This window comes from Benincasa hispida, chromosome 3 (assembly GCF_027475165.1).
Source record: "Benincasa hispida cultivar pf3 chromosome 3, pf3_genome.v1.1, whole genome shotgun sequence".
NCBI lineage: Eukaryota > Viridiplantae > Streptophyta > Magnoliopsida > Cucurbitales > Cucurbitaceae > Benincasa > Benincasa hispida.
The window spans coordinates 54940121-54961677 of record NC_143480.1 but is presented as its reverse complement, the minus strand read 5'-3'; the positions used below and the strand labels follow the sequence as shown (position 1 = coordinate 54961677).

Sequence of the window (21557 nt, the reverse complement as noted above, 5' to 3'; positions counted from 1 at the left end):
TACCTATACTTATGATTGTGTTCTTTTGGGATCACTGCCTATGTTTGTGTACCTTCGGGGACACTACCTATGCTTATGTCTATGTCTATGTTATGTGCATCTGGACCTAAGTTGGGAAAATCAACAAGTTCACCTAGTTAGCTAATAATGTTATGATATTGACCGAAGGACCCATCAATTGAATAAAATTCAATGTATGTGAATGAAAAGCCTGATCCCCAATAGCAGGGTTACTTATTGAGTGTTATATACTCATGCTTTCTTATATTATGTTTTTCAGGTAAAGACAAGAATAGATGGGTGCATGACAGGAAGAATCTGTGACCGTGTCAAGGGGTCGAATTGTCGCTTCCGCACCTGATATAGTCTTCATGGTTTTCATGTTTTTAGTCCATATGTCTCTTGATTGAAATTTGTAGTTATATTCCTTTTTTTGTTATTGTTGAAGGCAAAGCCGGTTTTCTCTTCTTTCTTTTTTTTTTTGACTCCATTTCCTTCTAACCCCGTCCCTTTGAGTAGTGCTTGACGATAGAAGCAAACGAGTTGGCTATGAAAACTTCTTTCGAGGAATGGGCCAGACCAAGTCGACAGAACCGTACGTGAGATTTTATTTTCATGTTTTAATTTTTATCTTAAGACGGACCTCTGAAAAGTGTTTAATGAACTTATGATTTCGTTCTTTTTAACTTTAATAAAATGTCTCGTCGTTCTTTTATGAGTTTTAATGAACAAACAACTGAAATTCATGTATGCATGTAGTAATATCTTAATAGTGGGCATTAGAAAAGTCGGGTTGTTACATAGATAATGATATTTTGCTATATTTATAAATATGTTGACTCTACCATGTTTGGAAAACTTTCTTGGTGAAATTATTACATTTTAATATAAAACGTGTGCATTTAAATATTGATTCTATTTTCTCTAACCAAATAAAAAAAAAATTGTTTTTATTTGTCAATAGTATTTTAAACATACACGTCTTTTACATACGAAGGGCTGGAATTCTAGAATCTGCGGGGAGAAGATGACACGTGTTACCTTCTTGTTGGTTAAACCTCATTTAAATTCACAGGCGATCGCCGACGTGTTTCTTTCTGAAAAACCCCAAATATCGGAAAAAAATGGCCTTCCCCTTTCATCACCACCACCGCCGTGACAACGACAATGAAGACGGCGAGCCTCGTCATCCTCCACCGGGATACAGGCCGCTGTACTCCGATCCACCGCCGCCACTGGTTTCTCACATCCACCACACGCACTACGGCGATGCGCCACCGCCTCCTCCGCCGTCTTACGATGCCTACCAGTCCAATTTCCCTCCGGAACCGCCGGTTCCCGACTACGGATACTCCTCCGGACCGCCGCCTCCGGTCGTGCACCACCACTCTCACCATTCACACTCACCCACGGTTATTCACCAACACTCTCATCAATCCGATTCTCCCTTCTCCAACAGGCCAACGGTCAAGGTCTACGCCAAAGCAAACCCTAATTTCTCACTCGCCATCCGCGACGGCAAAGTTGTCCTCGTCCCTTCCGATCCCTACGATCCCGCTCAAGTATGATCGATCCGATCCTCAATCGCTTTGATTTTCGCCTTAATTTGTAATTAGAGTAGTTGATTTTGCAATTTCTTCCTTACTTTTTGATAATTTAATGGCGTTGGTGAATCGTGTACGTTTCAGCACTGGTTTAAAGATGAGAAATACAGTACAAGGATTAAAGATGAGGAAGGATGTCCCTGCTTTGCTCTGGTGAACAAGGCCACCGGTCAGGCGCTGAAACATTCCATCGGAGCTACTCATCCGGTAAAATTTTCCCTGATTTTATTGCCGCTTTTTGTCTGCGTTCATCTGGAATTTGGAATTTACAGTGAATGATGGAATGAATATATGAATTTACAGATCTCAGAAAGTGATTTCGATGAATTGGAAGTGCCTTTTAGAATTTTAATTAAATTATTTTAAAATTGTATTTAATTGGTTCTTCAATTTTCTAAATTACAAATTTAGTCTACAATTTTCGATTTTTTTTTCCCTTTCAAATTCACATACATCAAACATAAAATTTAAATACGTATATAATATAACGAATCTATTAATTTTCTCAGAGTTTAGAGATTAACCTTGTTATTTAATCTAGAGTTTAGAGTTTTCAATACTATAATAATATGAATGGATAAAAGAATTTGTAAAGAAAAAGTATCTAATAATGCTGATATGTAATATCAATTTATTTATTATAAAAAAGATTAAAAAAAAAAAAGTATCATAACATAAGTGTTTCAGACACGCTTTTTAAAAAATGCATTTAATATTCTGGCTCTGGTTTTGATATTCTATTTGAAGTGGTTGTAAAATCGGATCGGATTGTATTTGTAGTTTATTTATTTATTAATTTATTAATTTATTTCCTTTAGGTTAAAAGATCTTGTTTGAGAAAACCATTAGTATTCTAGTAAATTCAATAATGAAATTGCTAAAAACAAAAAATCAATAATGAAATGAAAAATGTTCTTGATTAAAATAACTTTAGGTGGAAAAGGAAGTTCATTATATATATATATATATATCTTTTAAAATATAGGTGGGTCATGTATGAGCGTCTGATGTAATTCTCTAGATACTTCTTAGAAGAATTATTTTCTAGGCCCCTAAGGTTAAAAAAAGGTTTAACTTTAATTAAACCTTTACAAACAAAAACTCGGAAGAATTTTAGTCTTAACTAGGAAATATATTTTCTTATATGCTTTGTATATATATTTTTCCATGCATTTATTTTGGGTTGTATTATTAGGAAATATATTTTTCATATTTGCTGTGTATGTTTTTCCAATACTTCTTTTGGGTTGCTGTATTTAGTTTTAACCCAAAAATTAGAAATTAGATTGTATATATATTGATCGCATTCTAATGAAATAGCTTTTCCGATAGTCTTGTAATTTCAAATTTGTAACAATTTAGTCCTAGTGTGTAATAATTTATTTTTAAAATTTATAACAATCTATTTACCATGTAAAAACTCATCATAATTGGTGTCAATTTTTATCATGTAACAACTTGCTATATTTTGTAAAATTGAGAGTAAATTGTGTCATGCTAAAGTTTTATGGGCTAAATTGTTGCTAAATTGTAAGTAAGTAGAGATGCCAAATCATTAGGAACTAAAGTTCAAGAACGGTATAATTACTTCCATGAAAGTTCAAAGACTAGAAATGCTTTTAGCCCATACTGTTTTCCATGAAAGTTACTTGTACTGAGTGTTTGTTTTCGTGTTTGGTCTGAATGCTAGTTTTATATTCTACTATTTGATTTTGTGTGGGTAGGGTTATGATGTTCAAGTTGCCTGGGTTTGGGCATTTTCTGTCATCAAGTTTTATGGTGGCATCCTAGAGATTTCTTGGCAGACAGTTTCTTAAATTTTGGTTCAAGAAAGGTCACAATGGCGAGTAAAAAACCCGAAAACGCTATCAAGCCAAGTTTTGTTTTGGTTGATTATGATTGGTGCCCTTTTTGGTTTGAGCTTTCTCTAAAAACTCAATGAATCTGACCGAGACCGAATGGTTGAACTCGGTTGGATGTTGGTTTTGCATCTTGCAGAACGGACATATTGGTAGGCCCAAAAAATTACCTGTACACCAACCAAACTGAAAGAAAAGGACATTGGACAGTGACATTGTGAAGATGATATCGATTTCGGACTGACTGAGTTTAAAATCAAAACCAACTCATGAATGAATATTGAAAATGAAATGCAGGTTCAGCTGATACATTACGATCCGAATGTGGTGGACGAGTCGGTACTGTGGACACAGAGCAAGGAATTTGGTGAAGGGTATAGAGCAATAAGGATGGTGAATAACATTCACTTGAATGTTGATGCCTTTCATGGCGATAAATTTTCTGGTGGAGTTCATGATGGCACCCACATTGTCCTCTGGAAATGGAAGGAAGGAGAGAACCAACTATGGAAGATCGTTCCCTACTGTGAGTTCTTTCTTCTTTCCCCCTATAATTCGTCTTTGCTAAATGAAGTCTGCTTGCATCAATTATATATTATTCTCTCTCGTTTTTCCTGTGGTAGTGATTCTTGATTTCTGGATCTCAAGCCAAATCATGGATTATATTGCTCGTTCTAGATTTTGGATTCTAAATTTTTTAATTCCATCTTCTTAATCCTTTTTTAATACCTTGTCGATCTCTTATTTAGGATGGATTTCATCTAGATCATTAAAGGGACGTTAAGATGAGTAGAGTTGTTTAGTCACAAGGCCATAATGTATGGAGTTGATAAATTATGAAATTGATCTTTTAGTCGTGTGGACCCATGAACTTCTTGTCTAATCAAGGACTTCTTCACCCCTCCCAATTCATACTCCTTGGGCAAAACATGTCTTGACGATCTGTTTTTGGCTCATTTGTTATTTATATATTTTTCAAACTTCTTTTCTAGAATGGCAACGGGATATGTACTCTCGATTGATCAAGAAGTCAGAGGTTCAAATTTCTCGTTCGCAAATCATTCTCTCTAGTTTTTCTTTTTGTTAGTGAATTTTGATTTCTGGATCTCAAGCCAAATCAAGGATTATATTTGCCCGTTCTAGATTTTTTTTATTCTAAATTTGTGAGAAATCCTTCTTCCTAATTGTTTAATGCCCCTATTAATCTCTTATTTGTGGCAAGGAGTGGAATTGTTTACTTTGAAGAGTTGTTAAATTTAGTAAGTTACATCGTGAGGCCCAGTTTAGGGAGTTTAGGGAGTTAATATGCTATGAAATTGATGTTTGTGAAACGTGGCCAAAACAAGGAGTTTCTCACTCCTCCCAAATCCTACTCCTTAGGCCAACCAAAGAAGGAGTTTATCTAGTTGTTCTTTATATAATTTTCTAACTTCTATCCTAGAATGCCAACATGATTATACCTAAACTGATATATATATCCTTGATCGACCAAGAAGTCATAGGTTCGAATCTCTTATTCTCATATTTGTATCTTAGATATAATAACTTGAAACGTTGTTTGTACTTTCTCATATTGAGATCGGATGTTAAAATTTTGAAACCTATATAAAAATCAACAACTAATGGTTCCTCTCTTCCTTGGTGGTGCTTTCAAACAGGAGGATGTGATGAAATAAAGGAGGCTTCTATGCTATGCTATGCAATGGAATGTAATGTGATGTTGAGAATAAAGGTATTCTCTTGGTTTTGAGAAAACCATATTTATACTTCATGACAATTTCAAGTGTGGGGTATCAATATATTTGGCTTTTGCTTAGCTTTAGCAACTAGCATGGATTTGGATGGATTGATCAACTCTTTTACTTTGCTTTGTGAATCCAACTCTCAATCCCCAGGTATTTTTATCCCACATTCCCTTTATTTCAACCATGTTATTGTAAAAATATGTATCTTCTTGTGTTCTAATGATAGTGATGTTATGCCCCTATCCTATTTGAGTACTTTGATCTTTTGAGATTTTACTTTATTGCCAAATGCTTAAATTAGTTGATAACTTCTTTTTTATAAGCATGTGTGAGGATTTGAAATTCTGACTTTTCGTTTGAGAATATAATGTTTTTAATTTGTTGTGGTATGCAAAAATCAACCTGAAATTAGGTGACAACGAAACTATATGGCATGATATACAATTTGTTAGGAATGTATATAAATTTTTAAAAATTTAGCGAAAGTGAGTTTAGCTCCATGGTGATTGGCATGATCTTCTTCTCTAGAAGTTAGAGGTTTGATCTTCCATCTCTCTCAAACACATGTTTACATTAATTGAGTGAGATCAAAGATATTTTGGATAAAGCATGTTTAGTTTGTGTAATTACTTTCAACAATTTTACGCCACTATAAGGCAATTATCCACAAACATTTAATTTACATTAGTTAGTTTATTTTATTATGTCAAATTATTAAAATGAATAAAAGCAATTAGATTTTAATTTAATTTTTATTTATTAGTAAACTTTTAGTTATGGAGATAGGAATGTTAAAAACGAACGTCAAGTTCCATGTATGCGATACTTTACTGATTCATCCTTGAAACTTCGGTTTTTATTTCGATTATTATCATAGGTTTCTAAGTTAATTAATACCAAATTCCGGTAATATAAACTTCTTCCATGAAAGATTTTTGCCATCATAATCATATGTATTACTTAAGTCGGATTTTTCATTGATTAGGACCCTATAACAATATGCAAATAATGTGTGTAAATCTAGAAGGTTCATATTGTCATGACGTAATCATCATGTCTATTGTTAATTAATCCCATTTTCATGTTTTGAACTACAAATAAAGATTTTTTTTGTCAAATCGTATGGTTTAAATTTCTCTATCTTTAATGATACTAAGAAAAATAGAGGATCTTTTTTAGTATTGACTGAAGTACGGTACCCTCTCAATTCAAACTAGCTTTATATATATCCTTTTTCCATATAAGTAAATCCTATACTAATATTAAAGGTATGTTAATATAGGAAACAACAAACAGATGTATTTTCATAACTATCATAATGTTGAACTTTTTTTTTTCCTCAATAGACAAGAATTAGAACTTAGTTAATTGGGAAGTTGCGACTTAATTTACCTAAAATCAATCAATTTGAACTCAATTTTTTCCTTTTAATCTAAGGACTGCCCCTCAATTAATTAATTCTCCTCTCTAATTCATTCATTTATTGAATTCAATGAAGTTTGTAAAACTATGAAATTTAAATAACAAATAATGTAGATGCGTATAGTTGTTGGTTTGTTGGTGGATTTCAAGAAAATGGAAGTAAGCTTGCCTAATAAGGATTAAGTGGAACAGAATTGACTAGGTGATAGAGTTGTGAAAATACCTGTTTCATCCATATTTGTGACTTGAGCTCCCCTTCCAATGGTCAATAAACCAAAACGGCAACAACATAGACATACTGTAGGGAGATTGAGGCAATGGATGAGTGGTGTCGGAAGTGTGTAAAAGAGAGGAGAGAGAGAGAGAGGAGACTTTCGTTTTTTTTAATTATTATTTTTCCTTTTGAATTTCCATGTCAGCATTAAATATAATAAAAACAATCCTATTGAGTAGCAAATAGTAAAACTAATGCCCTAAGGACGTTTTAAACCTATTTCTAAAAAATTTTAGGGATAAAAAGGATACGTTTTAAAAATTCAGTGACCAAATGCATATTATCTTTGGAGTTTTTGATGAGGAACATGGGAAATGATTTTTCAAGTATATAATGTTCGAGGTTTTTGCTTTTTTTTTTTCTTTCCAAAAAAAAAAAATTAAACTGTAAAATTCTTTCCCAACTGTTTAAAATATTCCAAAACCAAAAGAAATTAAATCCATATAGTATTAGTATCATAAGTTCTTATTTCCAATTACATTAATTAAAATTCCCAATGAACTAGAAAGTAATAGAGAAGAAGGCAAATTTTGGGATCAATTAAAAGCCGAAGAAAAATGAGGAAACTCTTCAACCTAATGTGGGTTTCATTAGCTTTATTCCCCTTTTTATTTTCTTTGCCATAGTAAAAAGAAAAAAAAAATAAAACCAATAATATATGTTGCTGAATGAGCATTTTGACCATTCACATCATTTTTTAAATTAATAGCGAAACTAAATTAAATTTGGAATCTAATTAAAAACCTACATGTATCTTAAATTAAAATTGAAAGTAAAAGTTATTTCGTCATGATCGTTGGATCGAAGAAACTAATTTGATATAATTTGATGTTTAGTCCAAATTCGATTGAGCATATTTATACTTTGAGAATTTAGCGGAACACTTCTAGATGATTTTTGGTCAACAAACCTCATATATTTGCTTCTTTTATTTGTTTCCTCTTTCATGTAATTTTCAACTCTCATTTAATGCATGAAATATGCTTGTGCAGTAATTGGTCAACAAACATCCCACATACCGTTGGTCGTTCGACGAATGACATGTGATGAACACCAATGGCTAGAGGCTAGCATTGGTCATTCATGTGACGAAGAAGATTACTTGGGGGAGGTTGTGTGACGTGGTTCAACACAACCTTTTTTTTTAACCAACACAACTATTATATATAATATGTACCCTTAACCTAAAATAGGATTTACCTATAATGTCAGTTTTAAAACGATATTATAGTCTCATTAAATATACCTATAATGTCGGTTTTAAACTGACATTAACGATCCATTTTTTTTTTCTTTCTAAAACTGATATTGTTCATATGTGCCTTTTTAATTTAACTGACATTAAAGGCCTAATTTCTTCTAGTGTCCAATAATAAAACGAAATTTAGCAAAACTCTTCTAGGTGATTTATATGGTCAACAAATCCTATACTTTTGTTTCTTTTATTTGTTTCCTCTTTCATATAATTTTCTACTCTCATTTAATGCATGAAATTAATATGCTTGTGCTTTGTTGTTTTTGGCAAGTAATTGATTCTTCTTCCTCTTTAAATTTCAACAAGAAAGTAGATTTTACTTTGTTATTGTATGTCTAAGTTAAATAATCAAAGTGAGAGAAACGTATATTTTTGTTGACCTACAATATTAATTTCTAGGTGTATTAGAAAAAGTTATTTGTTGTAATTAAAAATGAGATAAATAAAAAAGATTCAACGCTAATAAATAAAGTAATTGAAAAGGACTAAGAGTTGATCTTAGTTAAGAGTAGAAACGTTCTCATATATTGTATTTGTTACTTACTATTGATGACGGTCAATAACTGAAGTGATAGAGAAAAAAAAATTTGATAATAAAAAAATATTATTTTCGTACACGATGTTTTTCTATTGTTTTTTTTTTTTTTAAAGATATCATGTATGATAGTGAAAAGAAGATCAAGAAATGATTACACAACAATTATGTAGAAAATTACATGAATTAGAACCTGTTAATTGGAAAGCTGAGGTTTAGTTTACTTAAAACCAAATATTTTGAACTCGACTTTTTTCTTTTAATCCAATGACGTCTCTTAATTATTTTGCCTCTCAACTTCTCTCTCATTTGTTATTCCTTTATCAGCTCTAAAATGAATGGAATGAAATTTGTAAAACAATGAAATTCAAATCACAAATCACTTACTTAGTCCCATCTCTTTCTTCTCTTATATCAAACAACTCCTTATTGGGTGTATTAAAAAAGAATAGAGACTTGATAGTATGAATATGAAACAAGAAATTTGTGCATTTGCTTAGGTCCCAAGTAACGAAAATTTTGTGACACTTGTTTTTATTTTATTTTATTTCTAATTATTGTTATTATTTTAAATTTTAAGTTTTTCAATTTCATTTTGATTATGGGAATGGAATATATTTTTCACCTTGACCTTGACCTTGAGGTGGACTTGGGTCTCCAAATATTTTTAGTTACCTTTTTCCCTTTTTTTTTTCTTTAGAAAAATTTTAATTACCATTTTCTTAATATTTTTTATTGACTTGTGTATTCACACATATATATATATATCTCTATTAAGTCTTTTACCTCTTATGATAATGTTAATTTTGTTATTCCTTACAACTTTTCATTTCGAAGTGGTTACACCGTAATGTAGTGTGTCTTTCCGTACAATGTGATATAAATCATAAATGTGAAATAACAAATTTAGTCGTTGAATGCTTGAACGTACATTCATGTTCTTTTTCTCGCTACAACTATTTGGGTTGAAGTGGTTATATGTCAAAGTGATATTATCATTTTGTGTACGGGTATGATCTAAACCATAAATATGAAACATCGTGATCTAACTGTACAAGTATCTTTAAATGGGCAATCACACCCTTTACCCTTTAAATTTTTGTAAAATTTTATTTTCTTTTTCTTTTTAAATTGTTACAATTATGTGGATCATGATAATCACAAAAGTTTAAGGACCAAAAGTGAATTTTATCCTAGTTTATTTTGACTAGTCCATAATCAAGTGTGATACACGTGAAATTTATAATTTTATTTTAGCACATAGAATCACACGTGCTATGGACTAGGTCAAAATGAAATTGGTTAAAAATTAATCTCGGTCCTTGAACTTTTATGGAACTAATAATTTTAGTCCCTAAACTTTGATTTGTAATGATTTAATGTGGGGTTGAAAGTACCTATGGGAATAGGGACGAAGAAGACATCTTGGATAATTTGAGGCCTCAAAATTTATGAAGGGGAAATTTCTTTCCCCAATTTCGACGAAATTTTGAGAAATTTTGATGAAAATACCAAGACATTTTTATTTTGTTTTCCCCCAGTTCGACGAAAGTTCAATAAATCTCGAAAATTCAAGAAAATTTGATTTTTTTAATTAACTATATTAATTCAGTGCAAGTCTTTCAATTTTATAGTATTGATTACATATAGAATTGTATAGTTTCACAAGCCAATATCGAGAAGCATGAAACTCTTTCAATGCGCTACTTTTTTTTATTTCCAAATTTTCTCAATTTTTAACTTTCTTTTTAATCCGAAACTTTAAGTTCTATAGAAAATGAAACTGAAAAAGCCACAAAAAAGAACATACGTTTATTTTTAATCTCAATCAACTTTTTTCATTAAATTTTCACATCATTCTACTTCAAAATTGAATTTATGTGAATTTTTTTCTTAGACCATTTAAAACTTTCATTTTCACATAATTTCACCTCAAAATGTTCCTAACTTTATATTGTTTTGTAATTATTTTTTTCTTTTTCTTTTTCTTTTTTTAAATTTTGCTATCACATCAACATTTACACGGTCATTTATAATATACATCTAAATGTTTGTTTTACTTTATAGAAATAATAATTAAAATTGGTCAATTATAACCTAATATAATTAAGTCATAATCAAAGTTTCATTGACTAATTACAATAAATTCTATAAAGTTTCTCGAAATTTCCATCATATTTTGATCGCCATCGATATTTTGAACCTTGCATAAAACGTGTTCATAAATGAAGTAATACTAGTTTATATTCAACCTAAATACTATTTTGTTTCTGAATCAGAATGCTTCGTTTTCAATTTTCTGTTCTCATATTTACTTACGAAAGAAGACCTCAGCTAAATTTAAATGGGTAAAACTTAATTTCAATGGATGAAATCAATCCAAATCACATTGATGGAGTGGTTTTCGTTTTTGTTTATCAAATTAAGTTTTATATTTTTAATTAAATTATATTGGAATGGGAGATTCAAATCTCAAACTTCTTAATCGAAAACACATATATTATGTTAATTGAGTTGTGCTTATATTAACTTTATCAAATAATAAATTTTATAGACTTCTAGTATAACTCAAATTAGATTAATTCCCTTTTTTAAGGCATCTTTAGTCTCTAGCAAACCTTATTTTGTGCTAATGGTTTAAAGAATTTCATTTCACTATACTAATCTAGGATTTTAAGTTAATAAATGTACCCAAATAATGGGAAATTGATTCAAATGAATCCTTTTTCAAACTAACTTTTTCTTTGAAAAAAAGAAAATGACTTGATGATTAATAACTTTGTCAAATATGCATGACCTAATCAAAAAGTAATATTATTCTAATACTTTGTGCAACTTATAATTTCATATTGATGTTGATACCAAAATGCACATCTATTAGGAGTTAAATCTAAATCCAATATTGTTTATTGATTGGAAATTTGTGAAAGTTGTCTCAGTTTTAAATTAATCTTTAATAATAGTGATAAAAAATGGTTAGAAATATCATTTTTGTCTTTATATTTATCCATGTATTTTCAAATAACAAATTTTAGTCCATATGTTTTCAATAAATCTTTCCCAATTACTAGTTTTTTTTTTTTAAAATTTTATTTTATTAAATTTTTTTATTATATATTAGCATTTTTATTATAAACGTTGAAAACATGTTCACTTATTGTATTTTCTAACCTGAAAATTACTATTATCATTTAACCAATTTATAGGGGTGTTCAAAAAATCCGATGACCCAAAAAAATCGATTAACTTAACTCAATCCGTACGGTTGGGTTGGGTTATCAACTCATTTGGGTTGAGTTCAAATAAATGAAAATTTTATGGGTTGAGTGGGTTGGGTTGGGTTTAAATAAATGAAAATTTTATGGATTGGGTTGATTCATGGGTTCACCTAATATAACCCAAACCAAACTGAACAAACCTGAGTTTATTATTAACTTTAAAATATATTTTTGTTATTACTTTAACACAATTATTTATATATATATTGGTTTTTATTTTATTTAATTTTCAATATTTTTTGAATAATTTATTTTTCAACAACTTTTAAAATTAGTTTTTTTGCACTTTAAAAAGAAAATTTTCACTATATAAATTGAAATTGAGATGTTAATCTTAATTCAATATATGAAAATAATTAAATTAGATTTTTACATATTTATGTTTTGCTTCTTTTTAGAAGAAAATTTTTAATAAATGACCCGATTAAACCGAACCAACCCAACCCAAATATTTCATGGTTGGGTTGGGTTGGGTTCATTTTTTAATAAGGGTTATTTGGGTTGAAAAAAGTTACAACTCGAACAATTGGGTTGGGTCTAAAAAGTCTTTCAACCTAACCCAACTCAACCCATGAACACCCCTACCAATTTAGATAAAAAAAAATTACTTTTGAAAGACTAAATTTAAGATTCGTTAAAAGTAGAAGTACAAATACTAAAATTAAACCAAGTATAAGAACTATAGTGTATATATATATATATATATATATAAGCAAAAGAAGAGAAAGAGAGATAAGTATTCATAATTTATGTACAAAGTTTATCCAATCTTCCAAACATTTCACTGTCAAAACTTAACTCCAAAAGGAGTTTGCCTTTCTATTATCTTTCAACTCAAGCTTTAAAACTTTAGTTTACAAATTACTTACCAACTTTTATTTTTTCCTAAAAATTTGTTTTGTGATAATGAATTGGATACATCCCACTTTAGGCTAAGATTCATTTATACTCACTCTACATGCCTCAAGAATCATAAAGGAACATAAATTTTATCCCACACAACCCAAATAATAATACTCTTCCACGATATGGCTTGTCGGAGATATATAAATCGAAGTAGAGATGTTCATTTTCTAGGGAGTTGGATGAGAAATGTGGAAGGAAGTGAGAGAAGAAAATTTCCTGTGAGTTAAATGGGTATGGAGACGGAAACAATGCATTCTCCATTCTCGTTTCCCATTTATTTGTCATTGTTATTTTTTTACGAAAATTATACACATATGTACAAAGATATGCATATATTTGAATCATTTTAAACTCTTGCATATGAATATGATATTATAGGAATAATATGATATGTTTGAACTATTTTAAAATTTTTATGTATGAATAATTAAATAACTCAATATAAAAGTTTATGTTTATTCAAGATGATTAATTTTTTTTAAGGAGAATTAACCATTCAAAGGAGAATTCATAAATAATTAACCATTTAAATGAGGATTCTAGTGAAAAAACAACTATTTATATTTATAATGACACACACATACATTCTAATGACACACATATATTTATAATTTGTTAGTTATTCCAAGCACTTGACAAATGCTATAACTCTTACGTGTCACAGTTTTCCTACGCATCTTCAAAACAATACTTTCGTTTGATAATGTCAATTCAATTCTTTGAAACTCAAATTTAGATTTGGATCATAAACCTATTTGATTCCCATAATCCACGATCTTAATCGTTTGGATTTATATTCTCATAGCTAGTCATCAATGAATGATGTGATCATAGGTCATATCTTCTTCTTTTTTTTTTTTTTTTTTTATTTTTTCTTTAAAAAAGTGGGCATTTGCTTTGAAGTTTCATTGGAGTGTATAAAAAGGTTGAAGAAGAGATAGATTATTAGTAATAATATGAAAGAGGAAGAGAGAGCTTATGAAGTGGTTTTTTTATTATTATTATTAAAAATTATTTAATGAAGTTATCACTAGGGTTGACAAAAATCCCTACGAGTCCTCGATCGATCAGAGTAGGAAATCCCTGATTTAACTAGGGATGGGTCAAATCGGGGATTATAACCAGGTCTCTAGTCGGGAACGGGGAGGGTATCCTCGCCCCCGATCCCGATTGTTTTTGTTTATATATATATATATATATATTAAAAAAATCGAGGATGGGTCCCCATGTCGGGGAATTTCCATCCTCATCCCTGCCTTCAATTGGCAGGGACGGGGGTGAAGATGGGAAAGTACCCCACGGGGACGGGGATGAAAAATCTCTTGTCCCACCTAGGTCCCATTGTTAACCCTAATTGTCACTTGAACACTATTTAATAGATTATAAAATATTTTCTAAAAATTATATATTATATTGTAGTAACTTGGTAAATAATTTCTCCTTTTGTTGGGCTTTAAAAAAAATAAGAAGAATAAATAAATGTTAAAATATCAGGTTAGTCTCGATATTTTAGATTTGTTATATTTTGGTTCATCTATTTTTAAATATCCAATTTTAATCCAGTATTTTTAATAAATCTTAAAATTAGTCCATATAATTAGTTTACTGTAAATTTTATTTTTTTAAAAAATTAATATCTATTAACATTCCCTTGATAAATTGTGAAAAATATATCCACATAATCTTTTCTTGTATTAAAATTATTATTTTTATTTTGTTAAAAACTATGACCTTGTTTGGTAGTAATTTGATTTTAGTTTTTAGCTTTAAAAAATTAAGCCTGTAAATGCCCATTCCACTTCTAACCTTATTGTTTTGTTATTTACTTTCTATTAATGTTTTAAAAAAAACAAAGCCAAAATCTAAAAAAAAAAAAAAAAAAAAAAAAAAGTTTTTCAAAACTTATATTTGTTTATTTGAATTTGACTTAGAATTCAACCTTTTTACTTAAAAATGAGGAAAATTCTAAAAAATATTTATACTTTATAACAAAAAAGAAGAGAATCATGATAAAAAAAATTAGGAAGAAATAAGTTTAATTTTCAAATAATAAAAAATAAAAAATAAAATAATTATTAAATAAGGTCTAAATTTAATTTTTTTTAAAAAAAAATTTCTGAAAATATGAGAACTAAAATTATACCCTTGATTTTTTTTAAATAGATAATTAAAAGTATGTGAATTAAAAAAGAAAAAATATATGAACAAAAAAAGGTATTTTAACCATATATAAATAAATTATTAGTAAATAAAAGATTCCATGGAGCCGTTGTTTTTTTCAACGGAAAAATCCCGTCGCCAGGTGCGCGTGTCAGTGTCCCCACGCGTTTTCTTTCCTTTCTTTTTAACTTTTTTTCTCTTTTTCTTTTAATTATTCTTTTCAATCTTATTTTATTTACTTTTATTATCAAAACCCTTTCCACAAAAATACACTTTTCACACTTCTTCCTTTTTCTTGGAAAAAAAATATCAATTTACATTTCTAACCTTCAATTCTATTAATTAAAATTTTAAACTAATAATTCTATTAATTTAGATTTTAAATTTTTATAATTATATCACTTAACACTTCTTTAAATTTCGTTTGAGATTTATAATTAATTCAATTAGACTCTTAAATTTTTGTGAGTAAATTAATTTACTCTTTTATTAATATGATCTTTAAAAATCATTGACTAGATTTATTCTAATGTTGGATTAACAAAATAAACAATTAAAATTAATGCTTAAATGATTTTAAAAAAAATCATAATTGAAAGACCAAGTTATATTGGTTTAGCAAAATGGACAATTAAAATTAATTAAAATTAATGTATGAATAATTTTTAAAAGAAATCCTTCATCAATTTGATTTGCTTTTTTTTTTTAACAACTATTTTCGGTTTAAAATTTATAATTACTTCGGGTATGTTTCCTCTATTATTGCAAACATACATTAAATTCTTAGGGAAATTTGAAAAAAAATTGTTTTTTTAGAAAAAAAAAAATAGACCGAATTGGATAACAATTCCGTTTTCAATTTCACGTTTTAGAAATTTAGGCTTCTTTTCTCACATTTTTTCAATTATGTTTTTCACTTTTTTTTATAGAAGTACTTTTAACTCAAGTCAAATTTTTGAAATAAAAATAAAAAATTTACTATTTTGTATAAATAGTTTTCCAATTTTTTATTTTCGAAAATCTTCTAAAAAAGTACATGCGTTGGAAATAATTTTTATAAGCTCAAATTTCTCCTAATAAAAAAAAGTAATAGATTATCAAACACGACCTTAATAAATTATTAGATTCTTTCCATAGGATTGTTCTTGATCTTTGAGGTGTCTCATTCTTGCTACAACAAAACATACAACACATATATAATTACTCTTTATCATACATTTTTCTTATTTGTGATATGAAATTTCATTAGTTAAAAGATATTTTCAGTCTTGAACTTTCAACAATTTAGTTTCTAAACTTTATTTAGTAACATTTTCAATCTTTATATTTTCAAATTAGAAACAATTTAATTCCTAAATTTCAATAAGTAACAATTTAATCTCAATACTTTACATTTTATAACAATATATCCTTATCGTTAAAAAATATTATTATGATTTAGTGAAATTTCTTATATATGTTGAGTGATTAACTGATAAAAATAATAAAATTTATTTATAAACGGTAAAGATTAAATTGTTACGTAATAAAAATTGACATTTTTTATGATTGGTACTAAATTATTACAAATTTATAATTAATATAGGGATTAAATTGTTATAAATTTAGAAACAAAATTGTTAATTTTATATAAAAGTTTAGGGAGATTTTTAAACCAATTTTCATTCATGAAATCATATCCAAAGCTTGATGTACTTTAAGCCCAAGATTCCAAGCACATGACTAAAGTGTATAACATGGACTCTAATGTCAAATAACGGCATCTTTATACCTATACAATGACTTGACATTTTTTAAGCATTGTGTCATTGTTTTCATTTCAAGGAATTCGATTCGTTCCAATGGAGAATATTGTTTATAATCGTCCTTAAAAGGATTATCATATCGTTTTCACTTCTTAAGTTTTAACCAACTTGCATATACTTCAATCTCTAAGACCAATGTAAATAAAGGATTATCATATCGTTGAATTTATACTAAGGTCACCTTTACTCAATAGGAAACGTAATAAATCAATGACAATCTAAAAAGTAGGTCCCATTAAATTATGTTTGATGTTGTTTACTTGTGTTCCATACTCCTACTGACATCTTGCCCCTTCTTCTAAATTCGTAATAAAAAAATGCAAATCGAATGACGAGTGGATGGTGCTAGATCCAATTGTATTTAGAAATTACGCTGATATCGTTGTCATTACCGTTATTGTTACTGTTACGATATGAGAATTATAAATCTGTCACATTTACTGTTATTGTTTGACCCAAAATGGTAACTATAAAGTAAATGTGACAGATTCATAATTCTAAATAAATGTGATAAAAAGAAATCCAATTATATTTGCGATTGTGGTCCATTATGATTGATTTGTCAATGAAATCTCATTATGATTATACCAATTTTCATTGCTTAGAAATTACGCTGATATTGTTGTCATTACCGTTATTGTTACTGTTACAATATGGAAATTATAAATCTGTCACATCTACTTAATATTGTTGTCATTACCGTTATTGTTACTGTTACAATATGAGAATTATAAATTTGTCACATTTACTATTATTGTTTTGACCCAAAACGATAACAATAAAGTAAATGTGACAGATTCTTAATTTTAAATAAATGTGATCAAAAGAAATCCAATTATGTTTGTGATTGTGGTCCATTATGATTGATCTGTCAATGAAATCCCATTATGATTATACCAATTTTCATTACGGATTGTTAAACTTGACCTAAGATTAATTAAAAATGAAGTAGAAGATTGTGTGTATGTGTGTGCATGTGTGCGTGGTTCATGCACATGCGTGTGTGTGCATGGTGCGTGCATGTGCGCCTGTGTGTGCATGTGTGTACATGCGTGCGTGTGTGTGCGCGTATGTGTGTGCACGCGTGTGCGTTCGTGTGCATCTGCGTGTGTGCGTGCATGCATGTGTGCATGTGTGCGTGCATATGTGTGCGCGTGCGCGTGTGCATGTGCATGCACACGGTCTTGAGTACTTTACACTAACGTGGTATCGAACCTAGTACACTATGATGCCAAAGTTATTAATAGTGAGAAAGTATTTAACTCAACTAATGCACACAAAGAGTTACTTATCCTTTATGGTTGTCGACATGGGGACATTTATTAAGGCTCTTCCTTTGATATCCGCTTGGAGATATGTGCAATATACTAGCAGTGTCAGAATGAGTGTGACCCTGTGTAGCTTTGTTATTTCTCTTTTGGTGAGATTTCACGAGCTTGGCTGGTCGTGCTCGAACCACCCTTATTCAAGTCTCTATTTCACAAAATAAAAAACAAAAAATAAGGGAAAAATATTTTTAGTCCTAAGTTACAAGTCTAGTTTTCATTTAATTCTTATATTTCAAAATATTACATTTGTAGTTAATAGATATTAACGTCAAACCAAAGATCGTAAATGAGTATTTAGGTTAAGAAAACAAAGTTAAAAATGTAAATCTTGAAATTTAAGAACCAATTAATTGAGTATAATTAAAAATTCAAAAATAAAATTATAACTTTTCAAAATTTAGAGACTAAATTAAAAATAAAATTTAAAATTTAAAGACTAAAATGATAACATCTTGAAACCCGAGACCAATAACAATTTTTTTTTAAAAAAAAAAACACCTAAAATTAAATGGTTGAAATCCCATAAAAGAAGGTAAGAAGTCAAAAAGAAGATTCATAAGTCGGTGGCTGTCTACGATCTCTTGCATGGCCTCATTTCATAGCACGTGGACATTTCCCCCAATGCTAATTTTTATTTAATCTTTTTTCCCTTTTTTTAAGGTCCCTCATTATTTTATTTCATTTCCAAATCATTTTGTTTATATATATATATATATAACTTACATTTCCAAATGATTGTTCAATTTTATTTTTATTTTTGAGTTCAATGAATAGAATTTTGAATATTTAAATCCTTCTTAATCAATTCAACTAATGCTAAGTTGTTCTTTAAACAATTTAGTTCATATATAATTTTGAAATTTTTCTTCACAATTAAATTTCTTTGAATTTTGATTTTGATTCTAATTATTTTTGTTCTTAATAATATTACTTAATATTAAATTCGTTCCCATAGCTAAAGCGTAAAAGTGTACAAATTCTTGATACTTATTATATATCATTTTGGTTAGGAATTGACAATTTATATATGTTAAATATATTTTTATCTTGACATCCCAAGAATGACAATGTAATTAATTATTGGGATAGTTGCAAATATAGACATTAGATCCAAAGTATTAGCAGATATAATATAATGTAAAAAAAATTATAAATATGACCAAATTTAAATAGTCTATCAGTGATAGACCATATTATTGGTAGGAGTCTATCAACGATATATCATATTATTGGTAAGAGTCTATTGTTGATAGATAGTCTAATAGACTTGACTATATTTTCAATTTTTTTTAAAATGATGTTATGTTATACACTTAGTTATTATTCCTAAAAATTCTACCAATTGTAATTACCCTTAATTATTTTATCAATTTCTAATAGATGTTATCTATTACATTCCAACAATTTTATATATTGAAGAGGATAATATTTCATCGACAAAATGGAGAATACACATTTAAGATCTATCAACAAAAAATTTCCACCAATATTATCTTTAATAAAATTCTATCTTCAACATTATTAAAACTTACAAACAATTTCAAAATTACAAGAATAATCAACTTCATACCATCAATCTCATATAAACAATTCCAACCTAACCAATATATCTTCAAAATGACAAACTAATATACATATATTTATTTATTTATTATTTATTTATCTTAACTCTTCTAATTCCCATTTTTCAAAGTCTTTTTCACAATTCAAATGATTGAATAAACTCCATAAGATATGCTTAAATATTGCTAGTGACTTTATGAATTTGTGACTCTTGACTGCCATGCCCCACCCTTCCTATTGTTTATGTATATGGAATTTCATGCTTCAAACATCTCTTTCTATATATTATCTTGATTTTTGTCATTATTCCACAAATTAAAAATCCTTAATTACTTTTTTGGTCATATATCCCAACAATGATGTTATCTTAATATTGTATCGGTGAAGATGTTATCATTTTACTTGACCAACTTCATTTCTAAAAATTCACAACGCAAACTTTTTCGATTCTAATTTGACCGTTGAATTCTTCGCATAACATCTTATCGATTTTTGTTTTTAATTAAAAAGTATATTCAACAAACAAAATAAAATATATGGTGTGATTTCACAAAGTGATTTCTATACATATGTATCAAACAAGGAAAAAATTGGCTACTTAATAATTAAATCTCTAGTTTTGTTCAATCCGTCTTTTGTTTTGCATGAATTTTAATTCTTATATTGAAATTAAAACTAATATACATTTATTATAAGATGTAGGCAAATTATTCAACTCTACGTCATATAAATTCAACCCGTAAACGCGTTGTCGAAGAATCTTTCTCCTTCTTGAAAAGGGAAGTTGTGAAATGTGATTTGATAGATATAGTTAGCTATTTAATTTGGTTTTTTAAAAAAAGGTAAAAATTGATGATGAAAAGTCATATTACTTTTTTTGGGCATTTGATGAAATACAACAACAATAATATTATACTTTTAAGAATGGAAGCTTGAGAGAAATTCCATATACAAATGCTTTAATACCATAACAATATGTAGCCAATTATAACATTATAGCTGTTTTCCTCTAATGCTAGGTGAAGTTGTACTCTTCACTTTTTTTTTTTTTGTTTATTTTATTTTACTTTATTTTTTATTTTATTTTTTTATAATTTTCTCCCTAAAAAAATGGTAATGGAGAATATTTTAAGGATAAGAACCCCTTTAGTTTTTAATTTTTATAAATTAAATTTGTAGATACTACCTTTAGGAAAGATTTTTTTTAAAAAAAAACTAGAAACAAAATATTTTTTAAATATTTGTTTTTGAAATTTGGAAATGGACTAAGAATCAAATGATTCATTAAGAAAATGACGAAAACTATGGTAAGAAAATAAGTACAATTTTCAAAAATTAAGAATTTAACAACCAAAGTGAACTTAGCTTAGTGATTTTGACATGCACTCCAATCTAAAAGGTCGGAAGTTTAAACTCCACCCCATAATTATTGTACTAAAAAAATTAAGGACTTAACCGTTAGCGGATATTGACACGATTCTCAATTTAAAGAATTATTACTTAAAATTACAAGTTGAATGACTTTTCAGTTTTCAGTTTAGCATGTAATTGGAATATTTTCAAGTGTTTAATTTAAAAAATAAGTCATTTTAGAAAAAATTAGAATGTTTGGCAACTATTTAAAATAGCTTTTGAAGTATATTTCCAACAATTTTTGTCAAAGGTGTTTAAATAAAAATGAGTCTTTTTTTTTTTAAAAAAAAACACTTTTTTGTCAAGTCATTCCAAACGGACCTTTAGTGATGCTTTAAATATTTTTTAAATTCAGGCAAGGTTAATCATTTGATATGTATAATATTTTGTCGATTAAATTACAAAATTTT

At 28.4% G+C, this 21557-nt stretch overlaps 1 protein-coding gene across 2 annotated transcripts; it reads left to right on the top strand.

The window, feature by feature from the left end:
* The first annotated feature begins 995 nt into the window (after nt 1-995).
* EULS3 (hydroxyproline-rich glycoprotein family protein) lies at nt 996-5450 on the top strand. Of its 2 annotated transcripts, XR_005480686.2 has the most exons (5): nt 996-1562; nt 1689-1811; nt 3761-3989; nt 5122-5195; nt 5281-5450. XR_005480686.2 is itself a non-coding variant. In XM_039025854.2 (4 exons), coding segments are annotated over exons 1-4 (792 nt in total). In that variant the 5' UTR covers nt 996-1124; the 3' UTR covers nt 5124-5450. The 2 variants fall into 2 exon arrangements, 1 of the variants encoding a protein (XP_038881782.1); XM_039025854.2 differs by having other exon boundaries at nt 5122-5450.
* The last annotated feature ends 16107 nt before the right edge of the window (nt 5451-21557 follow it).